At 43.1% G+C, this 17,501-nt stretch overlaps 1 protein-coding gene across 2 annotated transcripts in view; it reads left to right on the forward strand.

Moving 5' to 3' along the window:
• The first annotated feature begins 316 nt into the window (after positions 1-316).
• tigara (TP53 induced glycolysis regulatory phosphatase a) overlaps positions 317-17,501 on the forward strand; it is a 33,181-nt gene continuing 15,996 nt past the window's right edge. For both annotated transcript variants that reach the window (XR_005462296.1, XM_038811353.1), the window contains exons 1-4: positions 317-427; positions 5,275-5,312; positions 8,226-8,347; positions 11,132-11,206. Coding sequence is in view for 1 of the 2 variants with exons in the window: in XM_038811353.1 (XP_038667281.1) it covers positions 399-427; positions 5,275-5,312; positions 8,226-8,347; positions 11,132-11,206 (264 nt within the window). In the remaining variant the exon portion in view is untranslated. The remainder of the gene's footprint in view (positions 428-5,274; positions 5,313-8,225; positions 8,348-11,131; positions 11,207-17,501) is intronic.

Below are 17,501 nucleotides of genomic sequence, written 5' to 3' on the forward strand. Positions count from 1 at the left end.
GTCAGAAGTATGATGGGCTAATGGTTGAAAGTGTGGGGGAAGTCATGAAGCCTCCAAGAACACATTTAAACTCAGTTGGCAACCCCGTCAGAGTCTGGGTATCTTATGGTGAGTGACTCGCCAAAATCTTCCCACCACTTGAGAAGGCAGTATTCCGCACTTGGCTGGATGAGTGGGTGAAGAGGGCACGTTGCAGGGCACAAAAGAGCCCCAAGTACTCATTGCCCTTAGCTGGAACAAGGGCTATGGAAATGAACAGGCGACCGCGTGCGTCACCGGGAAGGCTCCTGCCCAGATTGGTTGCTATGGGGTGACGTCAGTGGGCCGGCTCAGCCTATGGGAGGGCGGTTTGTTCCGATGTGGAGCTGTCTGCAGGGAGAGCCGGCTACTTGGCGGCAATGAAGTTCGCCATCACCTTGGTTCGGCAGTGAGTAGTGTCCCGGGTTAGGGAGCTCGGGCCGGAGACGACTCGGTGACATTAGGGCCGGCTGAGGTTTAAAACACCGGGCCGCTCTCTGCTCGCACCGGCGGGGACCGTCATGTAACTGGGTCCGGAACCGGCGGTATTAATATTTCTTGCTCGCTGGGCATTTTCCTGTTAGAATATTGTGGGAGGGACGATTCATACACAACCTGAATTTTGCGCTGCTACGCCACTGGGTTAATTCCAGCTGGCAGCTGGAAGGCCCATCAGACACTCTGGATTGAATGCAAAGTCACCGGCTGGAATTTCATTCGCGACTCTTGAGGCATCATAACGTGAACCCAGCCCCAAGATTAGTAATTGGCCAGACTTGAGGCTTCAACCCTTTCTCTCCACAGTTGCCGACAGACCTGCTGCGTTTACCCAGCATGTTCTGTTTGCGAAAGAGCAACTTACCCAGGCCATTCCCCCTCCCCATAACCCCATCTAACCACTCAAGGGCAATATAGCACCTAACCTGCATATTTTAGACTGCGGGAGGAAATCCACACAGACATGGGTGGGGGGGGGGGGGGGGGGATGTGCAAACTCAACACACACACACGGTCACCCAAGGTCGGAATTTATCCCGGATCCGTGGCTCTGACCACTGCTAACCACTGTGCTGCCAATGTCATGATGTGCCCCAAATGTCATATTCCTGTTTGACAAGCCTCTGTTGGCTTTGAACAGTATACAGCCTATTACTATGTGCTTTGTGGCTCTGAGTGGCAATAGCAAGGTTGCAGGCAGCAAGGTTTTTTTAATTGATTTCAGAGCCTTGCTGATAATGCACATGTGCATCCAGTGCCTGCCCAACCTAATCCCTAAGGTATTTAATAAACGGGTAAGCAGGAGCATTATGTGATTCGTATGGGCGAATATATCCTCGAGGGTGAAGAGGGTGTTTTTGGAGTGTAGCGGGGACAGGGGGGCTGGCGTTGCCAAATCTATGTGGCTATTATTGGGCAGCTAATGTGGCGATGATCTGTAAGTGGGTAATGGAGGGAGAGGGGGCGGCGTGGAAGAGGCTAGAGGTGGCGTCTTGTGTGGGTACGAGTCTGGGGACACTGGTGACGGCACCGTTGCTGCTCCTGCCAACAAGGTACACCACGAGTCTGGTGGTGATGGCGACTCTGAAGATCTGGGGGCAGTGGAGGTGACATAGGGGCGAGGTGGGGGCCTCGGTCTGGTCCCCGATACGAGAGAACCACAGGTTGGGGTTTCTGAGCTGGCATCAGGCAGGGATTTTAAAAATGGACCTATTCATCGATGGGACTTTTGCGAGCCTAGGGGAGAAATTTGGGTTACTTCCCGGGAATGCTTTTAGGTACACGCAAATGGGCGTTTGTGAGATGGCAGGTGAGGGAATTTCCGCTGCTCCCACCACGAAGGATTCAGGACAGGGTGATTTCGGGCATATGGGTTGGAGAAGGCAAGGTCTCGGCAATCTATCAGGAACTGCAGGAAATTGAGGAGGCCTTGGCGGAGGAGTTAAAGGGCAAGTGGGAGGAGGAGCTCAGGGAGGAGTTGGATGAGGATCTGTGGGCCCTGAGTAAGGTTAATTCCTCCTCTTGCGCCAGGCTCGGCCTAATACAGTTCAAAGTTGCTCATAGGGCGGGGGCGAGGATGAGTAGGTTTTTTGGGGTGGAGGACAGATGTGCGAGGTGCTCGGGGAGCCCAGCAAATCACACCCATATGTTCTGGACATACCCGGCGCTGCAGGGGTTCTGGAGGGGCTTTACGAGGACATAATCCAAAGTGGTGAACACCCGGGTCAAGCCAAGCTGGAGGATGGCATTATTCGTGGTATCGGACGAGCTGGGAGTGCAGGAGCTGAAAGGCCGGTGTTTTGGCCTTTGCGTCCCTGGTAGCCCGGCGGAGGATCCTACTAATGTGGAGGGATGCGAAGCCCCCAAGCGTGGAAGCTTGGATTAACGATATGGCAGGGTTCATCAAGCTGGAAAGGATAAAGTTTGCCTGCCGAGGGTCTGTGCAGGGGTTCTCCAGGCGGTGGCAACCATTCCTAGACTTTCTCGCGGAACGTTAGGTGGCGGTCAACAGCAGCAGCAACCCGGGGGGGGGGGGGGGGGGGGGGGGGGGGGGCGGTTGGTTTTTCTTTTTTGTTTAGATTAGAGTGGGGCGTTTTCCTTACCTGGTGTGTTTATTTGTTAAATGGGTTATTGTATTTTGTTGGAAATCCCATGTATAATTTTTGCTTGTTTTGTGCTTTATTCCTTTTTCTGTTTGGAGTGTTTTGTTGAAAACCGTTGTTGAATAAATATATTTAAAAGAAAAAGATAATGTACATGTGCTCATTTGGACTCCGCATATCAGCCTCCCGTACCAGCCTCCCTGAACAGGCGCCGGAATGTGGCGACTAGGGGCTTTTCACAGTAACTTCATTTGAAGCCTACTCGTGACAATAAGCGATTTTCATTCATTTCATTTCATATGCCCAACAGGTGCCACACGAAAAATAGAAAAATAAATAAGTGTCAGTGTGAATACATGTGGTGTCAAGCTAAACGCTGTCCATATAAAGATCAGGTATGCTGAGAGTTACTTTGATTCTTGCATATCATGACAGACCAACATTTGAGATCTGTTCCAGAGAGATAAGCTGGATGGATGGCTCCTGGGGAATTTATATCTATCCTCTTTGACCTTGGCTGATGAGGCTAATTGCCTTGACAACCAACTAGGCCAGCAACAAAACAGTGGGGTCTATGCCAAAACCTGGGTTCATAACTGAGCAATATTTTGAAGCAAGGATTCTGTTGTCTGGACAACTTAAAGTGACTCTTAGCACACACAACAGAAATTGCCCAAGTTAGTGAAGCTGTGCTGTCTGCTCTATAATATTAAAATCAGTAGAGGCATCAGAATGCAGGCGACTGATGAGCAGAACAAAGAGACACTCAAGTATGTCGATGAGACATTCTTGTGTGGCAGCCAGTCATGTCAACAGATCATTCCAACATTCTTCAGCTGAGCTGCAGCATTGTCACTGTTCAAAAATAGTGGGCCATCATGACTGTTCCTTCCACTTGTCCTTGCAGTGCTGATCCTTTCCTGCAGCTTATAAGAAAGGTACAGTCACTTGCTGGAATTGATGGCTGGCAACTTTTTGCCACCAATCAGGGTTAGTGACTTGGGAGACAGAGAGAAAGAGGTGCAGTGCATTTAACGCGAAGGGGTGTTCTTTCACTTTCTGTGGTCTATTCTGCTGTTGATGGGTCTTTCATCTTTGATAAGCTGTGGATACATGGCATAATACACATACTGTTGATGTAGAAAGGGAGTCTTCCATTCTTTTGAAGGCCAAACAAAATCTCTCATCCTCTTAACGGGCACTATTTCTGCAGAATATTTGCAGGTTGCAGACTGCCCACCTCTGGAATTCCAATATCATTGTTTGGCAAGCCAATAAAATCAACCAATCTCCTCCCCAGAAATTTCATAAAGAGTTGACCGCAGGTAATTCCTGCCTTCACATTTGAATTGTGTACCTGCAACAAGCAGAATAATGAGATATGTATTATGACAGTTTTTGTGTAGATTCAGTAAGCTGAAAACTGTTTGGCTCAATTATCCTACAATTGCTCATTTTTTTTTTTTGCTGCTTAGAATTATGTATATGCGAAATAGGATTGAAAAGATGCTCTCTCTATTATCAATTTTATCTTTTATATTAATTATTGCATTGCCTTGCGTTTGACGTCTGAAGCAGCAATTCTCACCGTTTCCCTGTAGCCCTGCATATTCTTCCTTTTCCGATAGTAATCCAGTTCCCTCTTGAATGCCAGCAATAGGGTTTGACACATTGTCATGCTAAGTATGAAGATGGTGACTCTGGGAGCATGGAGCAATGCTTTAGGGTTTCTTAGGTCTTTCTCTTTTGCATATTTCAGAAGATATTTTACCTTGATACCATCTGAATTTGTCCTGTCATCTGAAATGTGCATAACAAATTATTTTGGGGTTATGATCCTTCAGTTCTCATGCATTGTGATGGCATGATGATTGTGTTCATTTGTTTATATAATTAATATATAATGTGTGATTGATATAATAATCTTTATTGTCACAAGTAAGCTTACATTAACACTGCAATGAAGTTACTGTGAAAAGCCCCTATTTTCCACATTCCAGCGCACGGAGGGAGAATTCAGAATGTCCAAATTATCTAACAGCACGTCTTTCGGGACTTGTGGGAGGAAACCGGAGCACCCGGAGGAAATCCATGCAGACACGGGGAGAACATGCAGACTCTGCACAGACAGTGACCCAAGCTGGGAATCGAACCTGGGACCCTGGCGCCGTGAAGCCACAGTGCTAACCACTGTGCTACCATGCTGCCCCATTCTATCTGTAGATATTTATGAATCTTGTATTGAGAAGTGAGAGATGGTAGCGTAGTGGACCAGTAATTCAAAAGCCCAGGCTAATGCCTTGCTTCAAATAGCACCATGGTAGATTGTGCAATTTGAATTACGTTAATGGTATATCATGCTAGTCTCCGTACTGGTGGCCATGTTGGAAACATATTTCTGGTTCACTAATGTCCTTTTAGGAAAGGAAATCTGCCATCTTACCTGGTCTGACCTACATGTGACTCCATGTAGTTGATTCTTATTGCCCCTAAAATGGCTGAGCAAGCCACTCATTTCAAGAGTACCCAGGTATGGCCAATAAATGCTGGCCTGGCCAGTGATGCCCACATCCCATGAAAGAGAAAAAATTTAAAAACTGGGATTATTTTACTGTTTACTGGTTTAAAATTGTATTTCTTAAAACATTTTTTTTAGTGGTGAAACAAGATACAATAAAGCAAAACTTCTTCAAGGTAAGTATTATTCAAAAATAATGTAATGTTTTATCTCGAGCTTAGATTTCCAATTGTGATTAACTGAACAGTAAAGTGTTTGGGAAGATTCTGCTTTAGAAATATCCTCTCCCCTTTATTCATTTGTCGGTTCCCTGTGCTAAGGAACATTCTTAGGAGGATGAGCTGCTTGTAGGACTTGGCTAACTGCCATCACAAAAGGATGCTAGTATCTGCAAAGATGTAGTGAAGTGGCTAAATCTCTTGGCTTGAGCCTCTTGATTTGTTTTTACTACTTACTGGTTTTTCAGCTTTGTGTTGTTGCATGGCGTCATCCACCATTAAACGGTTTGTGCAGCATTGTTCTAGCAGTATACCATAAGGTTTTTACATCAGGCTTATTAGGTAAATATATTTTGTGGATAATGTTGACCCATGCAAGCCAGGAAGGCTCCAGGGTTTACCACTTTACTGCAGGCTGTCAGTGTTGGTGTTCAAATTTTCTTTGCCTCCAGTTTAAGACAACGTAAACACTGGCTCAAGCTTTTGACCGCACAAAGAACATGTGCATTGTTCATATTCTCAGGCCTTTCATTAGAGCTGTATTTGTATTATATAAATTCAGTACCATTTTCATACAGCAACAATCCACAAACAGCAAATCAACAGTTGAATTGCTCTGATACCTCTGAAATGGTTGTCTCTCCTCAACATTGCACTGAAGTGTCAGCCAAGATTATGTTTTAAATCTATTCTGGAGCTTGAATCTGCAATCTTCTGATTTTAAAGCAAGAATGGACATAGTGAAATGAAATGAAAATCGCTTCTTTTCACGAGTAGGCTTCAATTAAGTTACTGTGAAAAGCCCCTAGTCGCCACATGCCGGAGCCTGTCCGGGGAGGCTGGTACGGGAATCGAACCGTGCTGCTGGCCTGCCTTGGTCTGCTTTAAAAGCCAGCTATTTAGCCCAGTGAGCTAAACCAGCCCCTAGTGACCACTGCAGAGGAATGTTGTGCTCAATCATGAATGACTTGTGAAAGACCTTTTAAAATAAAAACATTTCCACAAGCTTCACAGAACGAATAACTTTAAAGTGCAGTAATTGTTAGCTGGATCTACCCAGTAGCCAATCTGCATCAACAATATCCCTCAAACAATAATGAGATGCATTAGCCATTCAAGTATTATTTAAGGAAGGAATATTGGCAAGGACAGTGGTGAACTCTTTGGCCTTTGGATAGTGTCAAAGCATCGTTAACATCTATCTGGAACACCACAGTAGGCAATATTGGACCTAATTTAATACCTCATGACATTTTCTATCATTGTAGCAACAATATCAACTCAAACCTGAATGTGGGTTCAAACCCAAATACTGAGCCAAATACAAATACCAAATACAAAGCGTACTAACAGGTAAACAAGCAAGGACAGGTTTAGGTCTTGACTGGAATGGTATTTACAGTTTGCATTCTAGATTAAGCCCAGGAAAGCTTCCAGTACCATGTAGGCTGTATCCCAGAACTGTGAGGAAAGGAGGACATCGGGGATGGAAAGTTCATTTGCTGAAGATGTTCTGTGTTAACTTGTAATGTTGTATTTCAATCCTACTACAAGACATATTTTGAATTTTTTTCAAATTGTTCCTGTGGAAAAAATGAGTTCCAGGTCGCCTGCTTTTGATTTGTAACTGCCCAAAATGTAAATGTTTGCAGTTGGTTTGGGAAGAGGTGAGACTTGGTTTTGTCCATTACCTCTGTAATTGTTCCCCCATAATGCAGTCAGGATATTTCTTCCTATTTTTGATGTGGTCTCGTTAGATATTGCCCACATGGCTTTCTGTTTTACAACTGGCAATTGGTTCTCCGGAATCTGCGGTAGTATAGCTCACTAAACCATAAATCTAACAAATTATGAATTGGTAAAGAGGAAAAAAATTATTTGTGGTTGGAAGGTTTGGCTAATAGAATGTTTACTTTATACTTAAAATCTAGTACGATTATCATCTTTAAACTTTTATCAATTAGGTCAGTAAACTATAGAGCCCCATTAGAAAGACCTTTTATTGAGATGGTCCTTAAGCACATATAAGATCTAAAATTTGTGAATTGTGCAAGTCAGACGGTTTGAGTTTGAGATGCAGTATTGTTCTATGAGGTCTTTGCCATCTTCTTCCTACATCCTAAATCCATTGTATTCTGTAATGCATTTATTGTGTCTTCTATAACCAGTACAGTTAAAAGATTTATTATTTACATGTACTTTTATGAAACTACCCATAACATTTAAATATATGAAGGGGTCACCTGGAGCAACATTTTCTAGCCTTGGAAGATTTTCACTTCCCAAACCCTTTTGGAGTCTCGCCCACCTGCACGATCTTCCACGAGGCGCATTATTTATTTATTTATTTGTTTTTATTTTTATAAATTTAGATTACCCAATTATTTTTTCCAATTAAGGGGCAATTTAGCGTGGCCAATCCACCTACTCTGCACATTTTTGGGTTGTGGGGGTGAAACCCACGCAAACACGGGGAGAATGTGCAAACGCTACACGGACAGTGACCCAGGGCCGGGATCGGACCTGGGACCTCAGCACCACGAGGCAGCTGTGCTAACCACTAGGTCACCGTGATGCCCCACGAGGCGCATTATTAACCCGCCTCCACATTCACCATCCAATTAGGGACAGTTGAGAGTTTGCAAACTCGGGGCAATTGCAGCTCCCTACAGACTTTAACATTTTCAGTATTTTAACATTTTTACAAAGAATAAACACAAACCCAACCCCCCAACTCATTGGGTGTCCTACAGACTTGACTACTCCTTTACTTTGTTCTTCTGTATAATTTTCATCACTTTTATAGTTATGTATCTTAAAGAGCACAAAGTACAAAAAGTGTTACTCTAGTGTCTTTGTATTCCCTTTCAGGGCAAGGAGTGGATGAGCCGCTGTCGGAGTTTGGCTTCAAGCAGGCTAAGGCTGCAGGGCAGGCTCTCAGCAAAGTCAGATTCTCTCATGTGTTTTCAAGTGACCTACAGCGTGCTAAACAGGTGCTTTTTACTTTAAATTTGTTGATTTTCTTCGTTGGTGATTCAGTTTCAAGAAGTTATTAGTTTTGTAATGAATCTTTTGGTATCTAAGTTGGGCTAAAATACAATACGCTAGTAACTTTCAGGAAAATAAGATTTATTGAATTTTGAAACAATAAAGATGAAATTGCTGTAAAGCAAAGTAGTTCTTCTCCTCAAACAAAGGCAGGTCTGCGATCTCGATGATGGAAAGTGCAAGAAGGCAGGTCCCAAATCTGCTCCAGCTGCAACAGGGATTGAAGTAATGCTACACCGGTCAACCAGTTAACTGAGACATCTGAAAATAGACGTGGAACTTTTTCAGAACTTGAGAATATGAATCTGCCTTGTTTCAAATGGCGATGCTGTCTCCAATTGCTGGGTAGACCAAGGAACTTTGTCCCATCTAGCAACCTTCTAATCCCAAGACTTTTTAAAATTATTTTTTGTTGCTGATACCTGTTACTTGTTAAAGAGCGTAGTTAAAGTTTGGCTCAGTGAGCTTGATTGTGTTGGTCTATGTCCTATCCTTTCACATTCGGTACTTAATTTAAATTGCGTCGCTGATTGATTAGCGTCTCTGCTAGCTGTTGGGATTCTGCATGAAATAAGCTCGGGCAGTCTTAACTTGTCCTTTATGAGCCCAAACCCGCATCATTAAAAACATTTGTGAACCTACAACCTAAATATCATGCATGCTGATCATTGTTTTACACCGACTGGCAATATTGAGCTCCTAGAATATTGATAGTCATTGCAACTGGGTTCCCTCTGCCCTGCCTTTCCTTTTCTGGCTGCTTCTGCATCATCCAGTGTTTTTCTGCATTGGTGAAGGTTGTTTTCATTACTCATGTTCTGATTGCCTAACTATCGCAGGAATGGGAGTTCACAAATAGTGTGGAAAAAATGGAAACTTGGGCCATTAGCACTGAAAGGAAGAACAGTACTTGTTTGATGCTTAACCACCAGACTCAGGTTGATGTGTACCAGGTGGGATACACAAAAGTAAGGAATGAGTTGAGTGGAAAGGGGCAGCAATTATGGCAAGCAATTGGTTGGTAAGGAGTAGGAGCCAGAATAAGGGAAGGGCAGAATGCATAGCACAGGAGTGGGAAGTGGATGACTGTACAAGAGGAGGACTGAATGGCAATGGGGTGGGGTGAGGCAGGATAGAAAGAATTAACTTATTTAGTTCCTATTCTATCCTCTGGGCAACCCAAAATTCTTTCAACCAATTAATTACTTTAAAGTGTGGTTACCTTAGTTATGAGGCAAAAGGGAATGGGGGAAATTGATGGCAATTAAAGAAAAGTGGAGCAAATGTTTGAGGGGAGAAGGAAAAGGGCAGAAGTTGAGAGTGGTGCTTTGGTGGGAACGGCACAACACTTTGGGATGGAGGAAGGAGAGTGTTAACATGAGTTATTGGTCGGTAGATCTGACACCAGGAGGTTACAGTAATTTTGAACAAAAAAACAAGAATTAATACATACAAGTAGTATAGAAGTGGTCAAGGACACTACTCGTTTACAAGGGGGATGACAAGAAGGAAGAGTACCAACTTGAATGGAGAGTAGCAAAACACCAACTCTAGCTGGTTGGAAAGGGAGAAGTGCTGATATGGATGGAAGTGTTGAAAAAGGGGCAATCTCCATGAAATGGCAGAGAATGGGTGGTTCACAGTTTATCAGGTAGCAAAGCAGTCCATGTCTGCCTGCAACCAGACTTAACATATAAGCCAACGTCCAGGTGATGAGTAAAACGTACGTTACAAAAATACCAAGCAATTTTCTACAAGGGGGGGCTAAACTATCTCCTGCCATTCAATGACATTACCACTGTTGAGTCTCCAACATCCTGGGGGTCGTCATTGACCAGAGAGTTACTGGACCGTCCACATAAATGCCATCGTTACTAGAGCAGGCTAGAGGCTTGATTTTATGATGTGAATGCCTAGTCTTCTGATGTTCCAAAGCACCTCCACTACCTATAAACCAAATGTCAGATACTGTCTACTAGCCTGGGTGATGTAGCTGCAACAATACTCGAGAAGCTCTGCATCATCCAGAGCAAAACAGTCTGCTAGCTTAAACATGCAGTTACTCTACTATTCTCGATCATGGCTGCAATGGCAGCACCTCCCAAATCCATGAGCTCCATCTGGGACAGCAGATGTTTGGGAATACCATCGCCTCCCAAGTTCTCACAAGCTATGCACCATCCTGATGCACATGTATCACCTCTTCATCGTGACTGAAATTCCTTGTAGATTCTAGCTAACAGTACTGTAGGTGTACCTTTACTCCAAGGACTGCAGAGTTGAAGAAACACAGTCCATAACTCCTTTCTTGGCAGTTAGGTACAGGCAGTAAATGCTGTCTTTGACAGCATGATCCATATCTTGAAGTAATTGAAAAGAACTTCTGTAAATATTCATTATATAATTTTGTCCACTTGAAAGCATGTGGTTCAGAAGCAATTTTGCATCAAAAGTAGCAAAAAAGGAATACTAAATAAGAGCAGGTCTTGATGTACAGCAGCTATTCTTGCAAAACTGAACTTGTTAACAAAACGTATTAACTTTGTTGCTACTTCTTAAAACATCCTTTTCAAGAAACTATGCATTTCCAGCAAAACAATAATCGTGTCGGACAAACTAATAATTAAGAACTCTTTCAGAAACTTTATAACTTTTCTACAAATTGTTTTTTCTTGCTACTGCATTCACTGCATTTTTAGTGTTTGTAAACATCTTCCTCTCTGTTCCAGACTGCATCTGCTATTGTATTAAACAGTTGTGGACGTGAACTTGAAATAATCTGTGATGTAAGGCTTCGAGAAAGAGTAAGTATCAAATATATAATAAATACGCATAAAATAATACATTATAAAATTGACTGACACTTGGAATAAGTTGACAAGTGATTTCACAAACAACATGGCACATGCATTTTCACAAAGTGCGTAATCTGTTGCATTTAAGCTAAAATCATTCATGAAGCTCACAGATGAACTCGCCAGAAAACGAAATAGCTCTATGACCCAAAACAAAACTACCTTGTATCAGGGCACATTCCAGTACCCAAACTTCTAGCTCTTTGCTTTTCATACTATTGTAATTTTCTTCCCTCTGTCACCTCTTAATAGTTTTCCTGTGTGTGTGTGTAATGCACAAGAAAATGTGCAATCTATTCAATTACTATGATATTTCACATCTGCTAAGTATTATGCAAGCCATAAATCAGCAGTAACTGAAACATAGAAACTAAGAGCAGGAGTAGATCATTTGGCCCTTCCAGTCTGCTCCACCATCCAGTGTGACCATGGCTGACTCTCTATCTCAACACCATGCTCCCCACTCTCTCCCCATACACCTTTTACATCTTTGATGTCTAGAAACCTTTACTTCTTTGGTGTCTCGAAACCTACCTATTTCTTAATACATTCAGTGACTTGGCCTCCACAGCCTTATGTGGTAGAGAATTCCATAGGTTCATTACCCTCTGAGTGAAGAAATTTCTCCTTACCTCAGTCCTAACTATTCTACCTCGTATCCTGAGATTGTAACCCCTTGTTCTAGACCCCTCAGAAAGGGGGAGCATCACGTCTGCATCCAGTCTGTCCAGCCCTGTCAGAAGTTTATACGTTTGAATAAGATCCCCTCTCATTCTTCTAAACTCCAGTTAATACAGGACCACTTGACCCAATCTCTCCTCATACGACAATCCTGCCATCCAAGGAATCAGTCTGGTGAACCTTCGATGCACTCCCTCTGTGGCAAGTATATCTTCTTGGGTAAGGAGACAAAAACTGCACAAAACACTGCAAGTTTGGAAATATCCAGCAGGCCAGGTAGCACTGGTGTAGAGTTATTGTTTCAGGTCAATGAACTTTCATCCGAACTGGAAGAGGTTAGAGATTTAGCGGTTTTCAAGCATGCAGTAGGGAACGGGCTCAAAGGGGAGATAAAGAGCAAAGATCTGTGATGGGTGGAAGGCAGGAGTGATTAAATGACTGATGGTGCAAGCTGAAAGGGAAAGATAGTTAGACAAGTAAAGAAACAAAAGATCATTCTGGAGAACAACTGAGTGAATGGCTCCCACATTTTGTCGAAGCCCTCTTCCAACCCCCGGATGGCGAATTTCATTTTCTCCATCTGGAGACATTCCAATTGGTCGGACAGCCGGTCTGCAGCTTTGGATGGTGCTGCTGACTGCTAGCCCCTAAGCAGGAGGGAGGGGGAAGCCATGGTGAAGCAACAAAAACAAACAAAAAGATAAGGGAGGGGGGAATAAAGAGGCATGGAGCCCAACCATGTCCAACACATAACAAAATACACGGCATCACGCCTCCCCAACAGGAACAGAATCAAAGAACCAATGAGAGAAGAGGGCACGTCAGACGATTGGAAGGGGAGGGGGGGTCAGGAAGAGAAGGGAGAAGAGGGAAGCAGGGGACCCAACGAGAACTAAACGCCTACCGGAAAATGAAAAACTAGCTTTAACTTGTAAATAACAAAAGACAACCAATGTATGTATATTTCTGATGTAAGTTCACACTTATCTTTGCTCTGTAAAATATAAAAAATCCTAAATAAAAACATTAAACAAAAAGCAGTCCAGAGGAGCTGTAAATGGCAGCAGCAGAACTACTACCAAAGAAACCGGTTGAGACCAAACCATTGTATGTTTTCAAGAAGTCGGATATAGCACTTGGGGTGAAGGGGCTCAAAGGATATGGGTGGTGGTTGGGGGGGGGGGGGGGGGGGGGGGGGGGGTCAGGCTATTGAGTTGGATGATCATAATGAATGGTGAAACAAGCTCGAAGGGCTGAAGAGCTCCTCCTGCTCCTATTCTCTACATTTCTACTCGTACCCAATGTCGAACAAATGGGAGAATAGGTTGAAGTCGAGTTATTGCAATTTATTGTAAAGCATCGGATCAAAAGGTGATGTGTTATTCCTCGAATATCTGATGAATTTCATTGGAATGATACACATAAACAAGGGCAGAGTGCGAGTGTCGGCAGGATTATAATGTTAAACGGCCAGTTGCTATTTGAAGTTATTTCTGTGGCTCACAGAACTATGCTTAACTAACTTATGTATTTTGAAGAGGTGACCTCCTATTTGAATAAGAAGGAAAATTATATCATGTACATGTGGAATTTCAAAAACCAATGAGCAAATGTCTTATGATAAGCTCTTTTAGAAGGATCAGTGTTTATTATAGAACATAGAACAGCACAGAACAGGCCCTTCGGCCCTCGATGTTGAGCCGAGCAATGATCACCCTACTCAAACCCACGTATCCACCCTATACCCGTAACCCAACAACCCCCCCCTTTAACCTTACTTTTTAGGACACTACGGGCAATTTAGCATGGCCAATCCACCTAACCCGCGCATCTTTGGACTGTGGGAGGAAACCGGAGCACCCGGAGGAAACCCACGCACACACGGGGAGGACGTGCAGACTCCGCACAGACAGTTACCCAGCCGGGAATCGAACCTGGGACCCTGGAGCTGTGAAGCATTTATGCTAACCACCATGCTACCGTGCTGCCCCTATAGGTAGATTTAGATTGGTAACTGGGTAAGAGGGAAGGGAGCAGAGGCCAATTCTAAGGAAAGCTATATCTAATTAGTAGGAAGTAGTGTTCCACCTGTCTGTGGGATACCTAAATGCAGTTTTAATTAACTCACTGAAGTGGTAATGCCTATAGACTGAGAACATGGCCAAGACCTTACAAGAATAGAGTTTAAACTTGGATTGATCAGTGACAAATTAAGTTCAATATAGACAGATTTACCTGTAAAAGTGAAAGATATATAAACTCCATAGTTGGGATCGAAATTACTCAGCCAATTTCATGTTCACCTTTGCTACTGTCCCCTTTAATTCCATCTGTAACTTTGCTCACAAATCTGCAATGCACTGTATTGAATGCCTTTTGAAAGTTAGACTACTGTATGAGTCCACATCTTTTTCAACTTCCTGCCTTGATAAGCGGGGGCTGGTTTAGCACAGTGGGCTAAACAGCTGGCTTGTGAACAATGCCAGCAGCGCGGGTTCAATTCCCGTACCAGCCTCCCCCAAGTTATTTCACAATAACTTGTGAAAGTTATTTTCACAATAACTTCATCAAAGCCTACTTGTGACAATAAGTGATTATTATTAATAAGAAACAGAATGGTTAATGGTAATTTCTCAGGCTGGAGGAAGATTTGTAGTGGGGTTCCCCAGGGGTCAGTATCTGGACCCTTGCTCCCTGATATCAATTAATGGTCTAAATCTTGCTGTGCTGGAGACTATTTCAAAATGTGTGAGTAATACAAAGCTTGGAAGTATTGTAAACTGAGGAGGATAGTGTTGAACTTCAGAGGGACATTGACAAGTTGGTGGAGTGGGCACTAGGTGGCAGATGACGTTCTATGTGGAAAAGTGCGAGCAAATTCATTTTGGTAGGAAGAACATGGAGTGACTATATAAAATATGGGGAAGAACTTTAAGAGTGTGCAGGAGCAGAGGGGCCTGGGTATATAAGTGCATAAGTCATTAAAGGTGGCAGCACGGTTGGAGATAACAGTTAATAAACTTGTAGTATTCTGGGCTTCATTAATAGGGGCATAGAGTAGAAGAGCAAAAAGGTTATGCTGAACTTGTATAAGATACTAGTTAGAACTCAGCTGGAATATTGTGTACTGTTCTGGGTGCTACACCATAGGAAGGATGTGAATTGGAGAGAGTGCAGAAGAGGCTTCGAAGAATGGTTCCAGGGACGAGAAACGTCCGTTACAAAAAGAAATTAGATAAATTGGGACTGTTCTCCTTGGAGACAAGAAGGCCAAGAGGAGAGTTGATAGAAGTTCAAAATCATGAGGCAGCCGGATAGAGTAGATAAGGAGAAACTTTCCACATGTGAAAAGATTGGGAACAAGAAGGTGTGAATTCAAATTGATTTGCAAAAGTGGCAAATGCAATGTCAGAAAAATAAATTCCACACAGCAAGTTGTTCGGTCTGAAATGCACTGCCTGGAAATGTGGTGGAGGCAGGTTCAACGGAGGCATTAAAGAAGGCACTAGATGATTGTTTCAATTCAAGTAATGTACAGGGAAAGGGTAGGGGAATGGCACTAAGTCTTGATCATTTGAAGAGTCGGTGCAGGCACGATGGGCAGAATGGCCGCCTCCTGCGCCGCAGCGATTCTGTGACAGTAGCCAGTAGTCAGCAGGACGGTTGAGGCCAGAACACTAGATTTAAACAAACAGCTAAATGCTACAATGTGGAAGGTGACAAATGTATTTATGAAGAATTCAATTAAATGAAGGTAATAAATTTTGTATTTATGAAGAATTCAATTAAATGACTACCTTAATTTAAGTTGCTCAAATATGTTTTGGAATTTGACCAAAGTTATCAGAAGATGATAACTATGGTTTTAGTGGCTTTGCTGATTTCCTTACCTCTACACCCAGTGCAAAACCTTTTAAGGTGTAGGTAGAAATGTGGATGTTATACTGTTGGTGAGATTGGTGCGGTTGGAGCAAAGTAGGTCAGTGATAGGTGAGAGCTCAGCAGAGATTTGACAAAGATTCTTGGCTACAAGGCAAAGGGTGTTAGTAGTGGTGTTAAAGACAAACGAAAGTGCCAATAGTGGCATAAAGATAACAGAATGTGTTAATAGCAGAACAAGGGTCAGTGCTGTGTGAAAGCAGAACATAAGACAAGTACCAATGGTCGTGGGGGAAGGAGTATGTGGGAAAATAATTTTTTTTTTAAAAATTGATCGAAATGATGGCAAAGGTTTTTTATTTGAGGTTGTTGAAGTTGAGGTCAGAAGGCAGTGAAGTGTCTAATTGGAAAATTAGGTGCTGATCCTCCTGTTTGCGTTGGGCTTGCTTCACTGTAACTTCGCAGCAGACCAAGGAACATATGGGGGCACAAGAGCAAAATGTTTAGTTGGAATGGAAAGAGAAAGGTCGGGGTCAAGCTTGCGAATTGACTGAACGTGTTCCACAAAACAGTCACCCAGTCTGTTTAGTCTCCCTAATGTGGAGATGTATGTGGAGCCTACTGTGAATGCTGTTCTCAAGCCTTGCTATTGTACAGGATGACGTGCGAGCTCCTGAATGGCCATTTTCCTTCTATACTATTTTATATTCAGTCAGTCCTCACTTGACGTTGACTAACTTAACGTTGTTTCATCTAAGCGTTAAGTCATGTCATATCTGGTCATCTAGTTTCACTTAAAAAATTTTGTCACAGACTTGGTCTTGTGGTCTGTCTGCTCACGTAACTTTTCCTGCAGCATTTCCGCTCTTGCCCCCTTCTGACCACTCCTACCCTCGCCGACAACCACCCTCTTGCTTCCTCGCCTTGCTGACTAATCCTAAGCGCACCACCACCCTTGCCACTTTGTTCTTGGGTGAGCCCTCGGGGCCTGTTCATCAGTGGCTCCTGACTTCTGGCTCCCCACTCCTGAACTTGCACTAAGTCCTGAGCTCCATCTAGTGACAGATGTTGGTTGGTGCAGGTAGTTAGGACTTCAGCTACCAACTGTATGGACCAACTACAACCACTTGATGGAGCCTGGTCAATGTAAAAGTACTGAGGTGAATACTATAATTTAAAAAAAATGTAATTTGTATATTGTATTTTTATATTCAGTGTTGTATTTTGTTTTGCAACTTATTTCAGCCAGTAATGTACAGTGCTGCACATATATGATATAGTACAGTGTTCTTCAAACTTTTTTTCCGGGACCCATTTTTACCAACCGGTCAACCTTCGCGACCCGCGCCGGCTGGCCTTCGCGACCCACGCCGGCCGACCATTTTCTCTTATCTTGTTTGCTGCTGACAAAAATGGAGGAGATGGTTTTGGGTCCCTTTGGTCCTCGTACATGCTCCTCCAATGGAACCTGTTGGATGAAGGTGAAGCCTTCCGTTGTCGGAAATTATGGAGTCTCCATTTGACCAAAGTTCTAAAATTTTTCCTGTAAAAATTTATTAAATAAACCCCCCCCGAACTTGTAAAAAAATAAAATGAGTAAAATAAATGAAAAAAAATGAATAAAACACCCACGAAATTCTAAGAAAAAAATAAAATGAATAAAATAAATGAATAAAAACCACTA

Source organism: Scyliorhinus canicula, chromosome 11 (genome assembly GCF_902713615.1).
Source record: "Scyliorhinus canicula chromosome 11, sScyCan1.1, whole genome shotgun sequence".
Taxonomy (NCBI): Eukaryota; Metazoa; Chordata; class Chondrichthyes; order Carcharhiniformes; family Scyliorhinidae; genus Scyliorhinus; species Scyliorhinus canicula.